The 13,471-nt window shown below is 41.1% G+C and overlaps 1 protein-coding gene across 1 annotated transcript in view; it reads right to left on the reverse strand.

The window, feature by feature from the left end:
- Positions 1-8,549: 8,549 nt before the first annotated feature.
- MTTP (microsomal triglyceride transfer protein) overlaps positions 8,550-13,471 on the reverse strand; it is a 46,218-nt gene continuing 41,296 nt past the window's right edge. Inside the window, exons 17-18 of the mRNA XM_014846073.3 lie at positions 11,632-11,802; positions 8,550-9,877 (exon numbers count right to left, since the gene is read on the reverse strand). Coding sequence (XP_014701559.2) covers positions 9,706-9,877; positions 11,632-11,802 — 343 coding nt within the window. The 3' untranslated portion in view covers positions 8,550-9,705. The remainder of the gene's footprint in view (positions 9,878-11,631; positions 11,803-13,471) is intronic.

Consider the following 13,471-nt stretch of genomic DNA (forward strand, 5'->3'; position numbering starts at 1 on the left):
TATCTTTGAGGTCATTAATTCTCTGCTCCATAAAGGTCTACCCTATTTTTTATGATTTTGACATTATTTTTATCTCATTAATTGTGTTCTTCATATCCAGAATTTCTGTTTGGTTTTTTGTTTTTAGGGCTTCAATCTCTTTGGTGGAGTATTGCTTCTGTTCATTAATTTTATTCCTGAGCTCATTGAACCATCTTTCTGAGTTTTCTTGTAACTCATTGAGTTTCTTTATGACAGCTCTTTTGAATCCTCTGTCAGTTAGATTGTAATCTTCTGTGACTTCAGGTTTGGTTTCTGGAGACTTGTCGTTTTCCTTCTGCTTTGCAGTATTACTGTAGTTCTTCATGGTGTCTGATGCATTGATCCTCTGCTGGCACATTTGTGGTAGTAATCACCTTTTCTTACTTGGGCGCAGCTTTGTTTACTTTGGTTCTGGTCTCCTGGGTCTCATGTTCCTCCACTGACTCTCCATGGGCTCAGATGCTTCTGTTCCCTGCACCACCTGCACTGCTGTTCCTGAGTTGTCTTGGGGTGCTGGTTGCACCACTGGCAGAAGTGCTGGGTTCATGATGTCACCATCACTGGTAGGGGCAGGGGGACCTGGAGACTGTATACAGCCCTCACTGTTGGAGCTGGTGTTGGTGTGGCCACCACTGGGTGCTGGGTCACCAGTTCTGCTGTGATTCTTGTTGGTTTTGGTTGCAGACTCCCCCTGCCACCACTGGGGTGGGGAAGGAGCTGTTTTATCTGTTCCCGCCCTGTCTGCTGGTAGCTGTGCTCGTCAGCCACTCTGCCTTTGTGGAGGCCAGGCTGCAGTCACTTAGGGGGTGCCTTTGTGCAGGCTAGGCCACTGTGCTTGGCAGGGGTGGTGGTGCTTGCATGGGTAGAGCTGCCACTCAGGCAGGGTGCCTTCATGAGCGCTGAGCCACTGCCAGTCAAAGGAGAGTGTTCTCATGGGCGAGGCTGCTGAGGCTCCTGGGAGCTGGGCGACCACTGCTCCACAAGCATTCATGAGGGGGCCGAGGTTGCCCCCACCTCCACTCACAGTAGCGCTGGCTGTTGTGTGAGAATCCACATCCTGGATCACTGTGGCCAGGGGTGAGAGGAGGCACTCCCTTAGTTCCATTGCTTCCTTGGGTCCAGTCCACCTACCTTCAGATGTACGACTGCAGGGATCTCTCAGGCAGCCTGTTGTGCTGTGTAGGGAATCCTGTGTTAGTTAATGGATGTCCATTTAGTTGTAGCTTAGAGGGGAGAGACAAAGGGAACAACTCACTCTGCCATGATGCTGACGTCTCCTTGATACTTTACTTTTTTCTTTTGAGGGAAGTGTAAGAGCACTGGGCCATGAAGGGAGCGTAAATTGCTTTGCTGTGGAGGTTCTGACAGAAATCTATCTTCTCCGAATGGCACCTTAGCCTTCCTGAAGGCAGTGAGCATCCCGAAGGTTATGAGTGCACTGACATCCACAGGGAATAGCTCAGCAGTTACTGAACACTGACTAACTAGGGCATGGAGGATATTAAGGAATATATACATGTTCCTGAACATGCGAAGCTTACACTTTATTTGGGAAGATAAGATATTTACATAATAAAAGTAATTTTTAATTTATTTTTTATTTTTTTATTTTTTAAAGATTTTTTTTTCCTTCTTCTCCCCAAAGCCCCCCAGGCTTATATATTGTTGTATATTCTTGGTTGTGGGTCCTTCTAGTAGTGGCATGTGGGATGCCGCCTCAGCGTGGCTTGATGAGTGGTGCCACATCCACGCCCAGGATTCGAACCGACGAAACACTGGGCCGCCTGCAGCGGAGCATGCAAACTTAACCACTCGGCCACGGGGCTGGCCCTGAAAGTAATTTTTTATTAATGACATGGTGCAACAGAGAAGGGCAGACACCCCAGTTGGTATCAGTTAATTCCCAAGAAGCAGGTGTCTCAGTAGCTGGCAGTTTATACGCACAGGAAATATAGTGGGAGCTGAGCTTGGTAAGATTCATTTGGGCATAAGGGCAGGGGAAAGGATGAGAGCAGAGGAACTGAAACAGCTGAAGGTTGGTGTGTTTGCAGTGCATGCTGCAGGAACAGGAGGGGTGTTGTTCATGAAGAGTAGTGCACATGAGGCTGGAATGAAATGTTGAACCTGAGTGTGGAGAGGGAATTGACTTCCAGGTTCAGGAGCTTAGACAGGTTCTTGGTAGGTAGCAGAGTACAATGGTTACATGCTTGACTCTAGAGGGAGAGCCCTGAGTTCAATCCTGACTCAGCCCTTCAGTTGTAACCTCTTGGACAAGTCGTTGAATCTCTCTGTGCTTCAGTTCTCCGCGCACAAGGAGTGTATAATAACAGTTCCTACCTTATAGGGTTGTTATGAGGATGAAATGACTGGAACCTATGAAGTGCCTACAGCAGTGCATGGCACCCAACAAGTGCAACGTAGCATGTTTGAATTTTCTGTTGGAAGACTTTGAATACGCATAAATGATTTTAAGTCTTGAAAACTGTCTTATCCAATAAATGCTTTGTATTCACCATTGCCTCCTTAGATTTCACTAAAGAGCTAATATCTTCTTTCCTAATTAAGGAATATATTAGAATATCTCTACACTCAAGGCTCTCTGTGTATCTAAACAACTTGAAAGATTCATGTCACACTGAAATCTTACTCCATGACTGTGATTACATGGTTAATCTTCAGGCAAATTTAGTGAGAGAAGCGTTAAAAAAAGTGGGAGTAGTTACCCCAAAACAGAAGGAAGATGATTTACTTTCACTAACAAAAGCAATCAGCTCATTTAAACCTAAAGCCTATTCTGCAAAGAGAACATCCAAACTTTTACATGTAATCCTAGAAGATTATGACAGGAATCTTTCTAGTAAAAATAGAAGGATGAAAATAGCTTACAGGTTTATATGATGTTCCAAGTCAACTGTGAATAAATTACACTTTTATTAATAGGGGGCAACAAAATATTACTAATTCTTTCTAGGTTAACTGTAATCCCATGATGGAAGGTAAATGATTAGCTAATGTACCTCCCTTGGTGGACTTTTTATTGATCTAAATCTTTATATTCTTTTCTAATCTCATCAAACAGAAAATGCGATTGTACGGTAGGCTTTCTGAGCATTGACAATTGTTTGTCTGCACACTCAAGCTGAAGACAAACTGACCATACTCCATTTGAAGGTTTCAGATGTCATGGGTAGTATAAGAATCTGATACACTGCCCAAGGAAGAGAACCACTCTGGTTAAGTAATAGCTGGGACAGAGGTAAGAAATCACATGGCCTAGCTCAAATTTCACCTCCTTGGTGATATTTTCTTCATCTTTCTCCCATTTATGCTCTCTTAGGATTTTGAATACATTTCTTTTACAATATTTGTACCATTGTCCTAAAATTATTTTTAGTTATATTGCTTCCTTCACTTCCTTCACACTATACTGAGTTTCTTGAGGTGAGGTGACCTATTTTTTTTTAACCTAGTACATTTCTTGATCCTAATAGACTCTCCATATTGTGTGGCATGACTGATTAAGTAAATTAATAAGTTGTAGGGAAGGACTCATCATATAAGCTTGGACTGGATTTCTTCCATTTTCCTCTCCAAACTCTTCTCTACCCTTCCGCCTTTGTGGATGATCTGGATCAACAGGCACTCTTGACCTCTACCTTCTGACTGGTTTCAGCCAATGGGTACCATAGGCAGGAGATCAGAGGAAGGAAACAAAGTGAAATCACGGGTTGGGTTCCCTGCTTCCCTCCAGTCGAGGGCTTCTTGCAACCCTTAATTCAAGACCTTTGCTCCACACAGCCATGCTCTCCAGCTTCCAGTGATCACGCTCTCTCATGACCTGTCAGGCTCCCTGTCATTATGAGCCTCGGGGTCCTGCACCATGCCTTTTGGTCTCCCTGTTTCCTGCTCTTACCTTTATAAAGTTCATTGAGCTCTTCTCAAATTACCAGTTGAGATGTGCCATCCCTTTCATGCAGCAACCCAGTTCCTGCAGGGAGCCTGACAAAGAAAGAGAACCTGACAGTGAGGGACATGGTGACTGAGAACAGGCAGAAGTGTAGGCACAAATATGACGTTCCGCTCAAGTCCCGAAGAAGGACAATGACTGAGCTGGGATGCAGCCTTCTTCCAGTATTTTCTTCCCTCTCAAAACTGCTATCCATTTCACTTACGATGTGGAAAACTCTTACTATTTTGTCGAAGAACACTACTGGAACTTGCTTATTTTATGGCTGAGTTTTAGATTCATTTTATGCTTCCTCACGAAAGTACTTACTCTTTCCTCGTGGTAATTATCAGATTCACAGAGAACAAAGGCAAAGGAATTTAGTAAAGATGGAATCGGTGAAATCTGAAGTCTTCTTGGGTGTGTGCAGACATGGATGTAAGTCATGTTCTTACAAAATATGAGAATAATTTTTACAATCTGAAAGTAGCGTTTTCATGATAAGCAAATAAACAAACCTGATAATCTTCCTAAAACCCATGATTCTCATGGGTAAAAGTCCAGACAACAGTTTCATCCCAAGGAGTCAGAACATAAGGTGTTGGTTTATTCAGGAATTCCATAGGACCACATATTAAAAGTTAATATTAGTGAATACCTATTAAGCACTTGCTATGTGCCAGGCACTGGCCTACTACGTCACTTCATCCTCACAACACCCTAGGAGGGGCTCCTCATTGCACAGAAGTGGAAGCTGAGAGGCTTGAAGGTATCTACAGCAAGATTATGTGGAAAAGGTGAGATTTCAGATGTGCAGGAGTATCTTGCTGCAAACTGCCCTCACTGCTCTGCTCTCCTGCTGCCACCTTCCTGGATGCTGCATGTGAGAGGTTCTGATGTCCCATCTACCGCACGGAACCCTGAGAGTCAGAGGGGGGAATGACCACTGTGCGCTCCAACCAGTGCAAGGTAGAGGTAGAGATGAAGTGCGAACAAACCTCTTTTATTAAAACTGATCATTAATGAATAGGAACACTGCTCACTACATCTCTAATAATAAAAGCAACACTAATGATAGAAGAAAATAACATTTATCAAATGCTTGTGCTTGGCACTGTACTTTACCTGTGTTGTCGCAATGAATCCTTAAAACAACCCAGGGAAATAGAGATTGCCACACCCATTTCAGAAAGGACAATTGATTGAGTCACATGCCTAGATCATTCAACCGGTAGATGGTGGGACTGGAGTTCCAAGGCAGCTCTCCTTGTCCCGCTCCCCTGCTCCCCCCACTGCCTCTTAGTTGACAGCTAAACTGATGAGGGGCAGTAAAGCTTCAATCAATCTGAATCCTGAATAGATTCCTAAGGCTGGGATAGACACCTCGAGTTCTGCTTCCCCTCTCTGTGCAGGAGGGCATTTAGACTATGTTCAAAATGTGTTTTAAGCTTTGAGATAAGATCTTATGAATTTCAAGTATATTTCCTAGTGAAAATAGAACCAAAGCCATCACTAAATGAGCCTTCTTCTCCCGTTATGTGGTTGTCACTGTCTGTCACTGCTATCGCCCACCACCCTCTTCACCACACCGTCATCTTTGCCATGTCCCCTCTTACCACTTCCATTCAACGCTGTCCTGGAGGTTCTAGCCAGGGCAATTAAGCAATCAAATGAAATTAAAGACATCCAGATTGGAAAGGAAGTAAAACAGCCTCTGTTTATAGATGACAGGATCTTTTACATAGAAAATCATAAGGAATCTACCAAAAGATATTAGAACTAATAAACGAGTTCAGCAGATCTGCAGGATATAGAATCAATATACAAAAATCTATTGTATTTATATACACTAGCAATGAACAACCCAAAAATGAAAGAAAACAATTCAATTTACAGTAGCATCAAAAATAATAAAATGCTTGGAATAAATTTAACAAAAAAAGTGCAAAACTTATACTCTGAAAATTACAAAACATTGTTGAAAGAAATTAAAGAAGATTTAAGTAAGTCGAAAGATGCCCCACATTCATGGATCAGGAGATTTAATATTAAGATGGCAATATTCCTCAAACTGACACAGGTTCAACACACTCTCTATTAGAATCCCAGCTGGCTTTGAAAAAATTGACAAGCTGATCCTAAAATTCATATGGAAACTCAAAGGACTCAGAATAGCCAAAATAATCTTGAAAAAGAAAAAAGTAGGTGAACTCACATTTCCCAACTTCAAAACTTACTAAAAAGCAACAGTAATCAAGACACTGTGGTACTGGCAAAAAGATAGATATATAGATTAATGGAACAGAACTGAAAATCCAGAAATATTTTTCAACCTTAAAAAAGAATGAAGTACTGATACATGCTACAACATGGATAAACTTTGAAAATGTAATGCTAAGTGAAAAAAAGGCAATCACAAAAGACCACATATTATATGATTCCATTTAGATGAGTAAATCTATAGAGACAGAAAGTAGATTTGTGATTGCCTTGGAGTGGGAGATGAGGAGATTGGGGGTAACAGCTAAAGGATACGGGTTTCTTTTTGGAATGATGAAACGTGCCAAAATAGGTTGTAGTGATAGCTGTATAATTTTGTGAATATGCCATATTTCTATATAATATAAAAATTGAATTCTGTACTATAAATAGGTGAATTGTATGACATGTGAATTATATCTCAATAAAGCTGCTATCAAAAAAATGCATATTTGTTATTGCACATTCAGACCTGCCTCGAATGATGAAGTACCCTTCATGGGGGAAGGGACAGTTGGCAAAAGAAAAAATAGAGGTCTACGAGTGAACGAGGAACTCTGATAGTGTCAGAGAAAAACACACAAGAACCACAGAGAAAGGGCACTGACTCCCAGAACTCTGTAACACAGCTTCAAGCCTTGTAGCTGCTGTCCCACGTTTGTCACTTTCATCACTACTGTCTATATTCTTTTAGTGGCAAGTTTTTAAAACCAAAACGATCTGGAAAATGTAGTCTAGTGGATTGAGAGAGCACGTTCTGGGGCGAGATGGCTTATGCTTGAATCCTAGTTTACCGTTTTCTCACTGAGAAAACGTCTTCTGTGGGGTAAGGTAAACGTCTTTTGTGTCCCAGTTTCTCTATGTATAGTTGTGCTGTCCAGTTCAGTAACCACCAGGCACATGTGGCTGTTGAACATTTGAAATGGGACTAACTCCAAAGGAGATGTGCTCTCTATGCAAATTATGTCACATTTCAAAGACCTAATCCTCCCCCTAAATAAAATATCCCATTAATCCTTTTATATTAATTACATGTTGATATGATAATACTTTGGATATATAGGGTTAAAATATATTATTAAATTTCATTTTACCTGTTTCTTTTTATTTTTTTAATAAGGCTACTAGAAATTTAAAAGTACTTATGTGGCTTACGTTATATTTCTATTGGACCGTGCTGATCTAGAACATGGAAATAATAAGGCTGCCTGTTAAATACAGTTATTGTGAGAATTAAATGATTTAAGACATGTAAAGTCTTTAAAAATACCTGGCCCATAATAAGCACTAAATAAATGTTAGATTAAAAAATATTTTGGAGGTGATCAGGTTCAGAGAAGCAGAGGGCAACTTGTCACAGGCAGGACACCAACGAGAGACAGGGAACGGCAGTAGCACTTCACAGAGGAAAAGCTGCAGGCTCAACCCTTAAGGTTTGCAGGAAGAAGCCGGCTGGGCAGAGAACCGCATCAGAGGGCTGTGTAACCCCCAGACAGACATCTTAGCGGAGGGCAAAACCATCTGGACACTGAGGTTTGAACCAGTGAAGTGGTCAGAACTAGAGGATAGCAAGCGAGGCTTACAGTTACATTTCTGGCTCCAATACGTCACTTCAAAACGTGGACTATCACTCAATTCCTCTTAAATTTCCAATTTATCTAGAAAGAGGTTGATGTTTGTTCTGTGCTTCAGGTTTCTTGTTTCTTTGGAGCATGTTAGACTTGCTAAGTACTATCCATTCTCCAAATGTGTGGCTGTGTTTGACTCTGCCAGGCAGATGAGCTGTTGGGAAGCAGCACAGCACTAACGTCCAGGACACCGCAGCCATCACTCTTAAGTAAATCATCATTTTCCATTTCACAGAAGCAGCTGTGATTTGTTGAACATGACACGGCTGAGGTTCCTTAGCCCATGAAATCTTCAGCTTAGTGCCCTCACTCACCTTGCTTTTGCTGCAGCATGAGTGTCTTTATAGAGGGCATCCTCCAGGGTCAATGCCACCACCAATGACACAGCGCCCCCACCTTTAGTTTTTGATTTTTTTCTCTTTTCTCAGTAATGTAACAATAATGGTATCAGTCCCCTCCTTTATGAAAACTGGGCTTAGAAGCTTGTTTTCAAGTTGACAGGTCCTTAAGTGGTTCTGAGTATTAAAAATGAGGGCGATTTTCAGTGGCCCATTTTTCAAAAGGCTCTGACCTCCTATTAGAGAATCTAGCCCGTACTATAGAGCCAGATTTATTTGCGTATGTGTCTTGGCTCAGAAAGTGGCAAGAACAGAGAAATACGGTGTTTGCAGTAATGAAAGACAAAAGTAATTCGATAAGATTTACACATATTTATTTCATCACACATCATTCTAAATGGACAACCAATGGCAGGCTAGCTAAGCTTCCACTGTGTGTGTGTGTTTAATGGAAAAATGAGCACCTGTTATCGGTTTTGGGTTTAACACTATAAACACATGTATCTGTTTGATTAATAAATATTTGAAAATGTTTAACATGGCTCTTTTAATTTATACAAATAAAGACAATCTTTCCTTGATTTCATATTTTAGAAGTCCAAATCTATTAGTTTCTCAAAGCAACATTCTCTTTGGCTGAAATTCTCTCAGCTATTCTGGCTTTTGTATGATTGTAGTCAAACAGACTAGAATTTCCACCACAAAACAATAGAATGAAAGGTAAAATGATGAATATATGAAGACATCCCTTATAAAGGACAGTGTCAAAAAGACACAGCACAAAAAAAATCAAATGGAGCTTCTGAAATTAATGTCTCTGATTCTTATGTGCTAAGCTCACTATTTTTGTAGGGCAGAAGGCAGAGGACTGAATGCTTTCTTTTAGCAATCTAACTCTGTGGTCTGCAGAAAGATGCGATGGTATGTTCTAATTCTGCGTACCTTCTATCTCAATGCTTAGTAAAACTAACAATAGAAGAGATAAATATTAATTCTTGAAGTTGGCTGACAAAAGGCTTTAAAAAGTCTTGTCCCCTGCTCCTACCCTCCCAAAAAAGAAGAAAAAAAGGTCTTTTTTTTCCTGATTGGGCAACATGTTTGGTAGAAACAATCCACATTTAAGGTTCTATCAAGGGCTTCATACGCACTGATTGAAAATTGCTGAAACAAAATTGGGTTCTTGTGAGTATGGCGTGTTTTGCTTTGTTTTTTCATAAACAATAGTTTCTTCTTAGGGCAGAATGATTCTCACTGTATCAAATGGGATCCGAGAGAGGTACCCGAAAACTAGGATCGTTGCTAAAAGTGTCACGTACGTTGGCTCAAAATTGACATCGTAGGGAGTATACTGAATAGGCCCAAATTTAACTATTTGAGGTTTTTTACAGCTTTTTACAAAAATCTTAAATACAGGTAAATATGTAAACACTGTGCTCTCAGAGAGCAAGTACTCCGGCATGTCACATTGTATCCCTTCTGGGGAAACAGGTTCAAGCAAACAGCACCCATCAGTTCAAAACCAACTGTTGGAATTACTCTCAGGTTGAGGGGCAAACACCGCCTTGCACATCTCAGAGTTCTCTTGGTGGAGCGGGAATTCAGATCCTGCCACCAGCCTTTCTTTTCTTCGCCGAGAGACATAACCTCTGCCTGTGGACAGCCTTTCATACTTTGTCTCAAATTGCCTGCATAACAACAACAACAATAACAAAGTCACACACACATTGAAGCCAACTCACACCCCTCAGAGCCAAATGACTGAGAGTACATTGAAGCTTCCTCTCAAAGCAACCTGAGAAGGGGCCTGAGCGCCAGACTCCCAGCTCTCACTCCCGTGAGTCAGGCGATTTGTTTCTTCCCCTTTCTTTTCACACCAACAGACTCACTGTATGCTTCAAATGGCTGGGAATGGGAATCCTGCCATACATGTTTCTGCAATGAAGGACTAAATTCCTTTCAGCCTTTTGGAGATGCTGTTAAGCTTTGCAGGCCTTGCTATGTCTCTCACCCCGCATTCCAGGAGCCCCACCTTGGGAGCACTCCCCTTTTGAGTAAGTAGCAAGTCCAACTGGACTTAAGCTGAGAATGCTGACAGGGAAACATTCCCAGAGCTCTGGCCCGAGTGAAATGTAGAACCAGTTAGCCATGTGCTTCGGTTGGTGGTCACTGCATTTTGATTTTCTATATTGCATTCATGGAGGTTTATTCTGGACACGAGTTATTACAAGCTAGCAACTGCTTAATATTCTGATTATAATCCACTACCTTTTATTCTGTAAAAACATAACCTACACATATTTGTACTTACATCATTTTGCATTCCTTAGCTGGATCATGAAAGGTCAATCAAATAGAGAAGGTGCTCAGCTCTGGCCTACTTATGAAGAGTGAGATGTAGGCTATGGCTTCATGGTTAGTGGTACGTGTCAAGGAGGCCTCCATAACCAACAGAAGAGTCAGTGCTACGGAGACCCAAGCATGTGACTTCCACGTGACAGCATTATTACAAATATGGCCTCAAGATTCAAAGGACACAGTGTGAATGAGAAGCTCTAGAGCGGAAGAGGTGTCGAGAAAGTTATATGGACAATTACATGTATATTTGGTTTTGAAGACACTAAAAGTTCTGCTGAAAGCGTTTTTTTTTTTTAAATTCAAAATCTCAAACTCTCAAGCTTGAGCCAAAACTTAAACAAGGTCAAAATGCTGTTGTATGGATTACCTAAAAATTGTGACTTCACTTGGGCTCTTAAGCCACGGTAAACGATTGCTAGGTGTTTTGTTTTGAACTTTCTGTCCAGGAGACAATTGTGAAGATAGCCAATAATATATATGCATCCGTGGGGCCGGCCCCGTGGCCCAGTGGTTAAGTTTGCGCGCTCCACTTCAGCGGCCCAGGGTTTCGCTGGTTTGGATCCTGGGCGCAGACATGGCACCGCTCGTCAGGCCACGCTGAGGCGACGTCCCACATGCCGCAACTAGAAGGACCCCAACTAAAATATACAACTATATGCTGGGGGGATTTGGGGATAAAAAGCAGAGGAAAAAAGAAAAAGATTGGCAACAGTCGATAGCTTAGGTGCCAATCTTAAAAAAATATATTTATATATATATGCATCCAGTACTTTGCTGAAACTACATGGCAACTCTTATAGTAAATCAAATCCTTTTGTTTCCTTGAAGAATTACTTCTGGATTAGAACATGATATTATCTTCAGAATCAAATAAACTGGTTAGTCACTACAGTTTCTTGGTATTCTAGAAACTGACTCTTTTTTCAGACTTATCAATTATTCTTTTACTCATTTAAAGAAAATTCATGTTTCACTGGGTTTTTACCATTTTCTTTTAATTTCTGAAACCAAATGCTCAAACTGAGTGCAAGGTCCTAGTGAACTGGGGACGGCCCTGGAACATTCCATGAGCACAGCTTCTTACCTGAACGGTGCTCCATCCTTGTCCATCTGCATGCAAACTAAGAATGGGTACTGAGAAAACTGTACTGTGGAGATAAACTCCATGGAGGCTTCTGTTTCTGCACTGACTTCCAGGCCAGCTTTCACAAAAGAAGAGTCCACGGTGATGTCACCAGTTATTACCAGAGCCACCCTAAGGATTTGGGTAAAAAAATCTGTTAAGGTCACATTTAACTGAGCTCAACTAACAGCTATAGTTTCACAGGGTCTGAACTTGTGATGCTGATGACTATAAGGAAACACTTAAGGGACCAATATGTGACCTGTGTGTACTTAGAGTTCTGTTGGGAGCCAGGGCCTGAGTAGTCCCTGGGATTGGGTGGGAAGGTTTGTCCTTGCCCTGAGCCCACCCCTAGCCTTCAGTCCTAGATGTGCGAGTGAAATGTCTATCAGGTACTACTGTTTGCGATGGCCATACCAAGGGCCAAGGTGAAAACATGCCTGGAAAGTTGTCCTCTTAGGAAGTCAGAAATACCTGAGTTATCTTAAAACAAAGTCTAAATTCACCAAGAAGACAGCTGACGTTTATAATAATTTTCTTGGTAACTAGCTCTCTCTTGGTTTTTATGTAACTATTTCAATTCCATTTCATTACTTTCTCCAAAGGGTCTCTAGAGACATAAGTCTATGGTTGCCAAGCTCTTTGAGGAAATACTGTGTCACAAAGAACCATTCCCACAGTGGGGCATGTAAAATGGGTGTCCAGGAAGGATAGATATGGTGGGTTCTCCAATAATCCCCCAGAGGACTGGACAGAGATGGAATTGACTAGGGAATGTGGCTTGGATGAATGAAGAGGAAAAACGATCCCAGTAGAAGGTTTACCTCTAGGACCAGTCTCATTTATTTGTAGACCTTAAGTGAATTTGTGGGAAATACTCCCACAGTTAAATCAGAGTTGTATGTCCACGATTTTTGGTAGGGGTACTACTTTTTGTTGTGAAACGTTAGAGGCCCTGCTGCTGCTGTTGTCAGTGGAAAAGTAGGTCAGAGGCGGTATCGTTTAAACCCCCAAATCCCTGAACACACCTTCCAACATCTTACACTCAACAAAGCCTTATGAGGTGGTCTTTAAATTGAACAAATGAAAAAGTGAAGCTAGATTGGCTACAGTGTGGATACTGGTAGATTCTTAGGGATACTGTGTCCTTTTCAAAAATCGAAACTCTTTTTGTTCTTGCTGTTGTTGATTTCTTCCTGCAAAGAATTCAATTCAGTTTAATTTGGGGAAAGGTCTATCTAGAAAATCCTTCAGAAAGAGGAGAAAGATGACTGATTCAGTGGGAAGCCCTAAATTATATTGCTGATCCCTCTGATGGTCTGCTCCATTTCTCACCCTTTGGTTCCTTTACTAACACTGTGGGTCACCTCTCACATTAAATGTGTCACCTTTTGATTGTTCTCAATTCCTTCATCTACAGTTTAAAATAAATCAAAAATTTAATTTTATCACTTCTATCTCACTTCTGTCCCACCATATTTTTAAATACCAAAAAAAGGCAAAGATTAATCGCATTTTCCATTTTTTTTCTTCAATTCTATAACAAACAGAAGAAAAATTCTTTTGATGAACACACTGGCTCAGAGATATTATTTTATGTTCAAAGTAAAACATTTCACTTTGAGCTGATAGGTAGATTAGAAAAAACTCAAGGAGCTGAGAACATTTTGTTTAGAAAAATGGATGCTAACAAAAAACTCAGGGACTCCTCATGCTTAAGATTTAGATTCTACTCAAAAGTGATCAGCTTTTTATCTTTCTCCACTGAAGACAGCAAAAGAAAAGATTTCAAATCCCAACA

This window comes from Equus asinus, chromosome 3 (assembly GCF_041296235.1).
Source record: "Equus asinus isolate D_3611 breed Donkey chromosome 3, EquAss-T2T_v2, whole genome shotgun sequence".
NCBI lineage: Eukaryota > Metazoa > Chordata > Mammalia > Perissodactyla > Equidae > Equus > Equus asinus.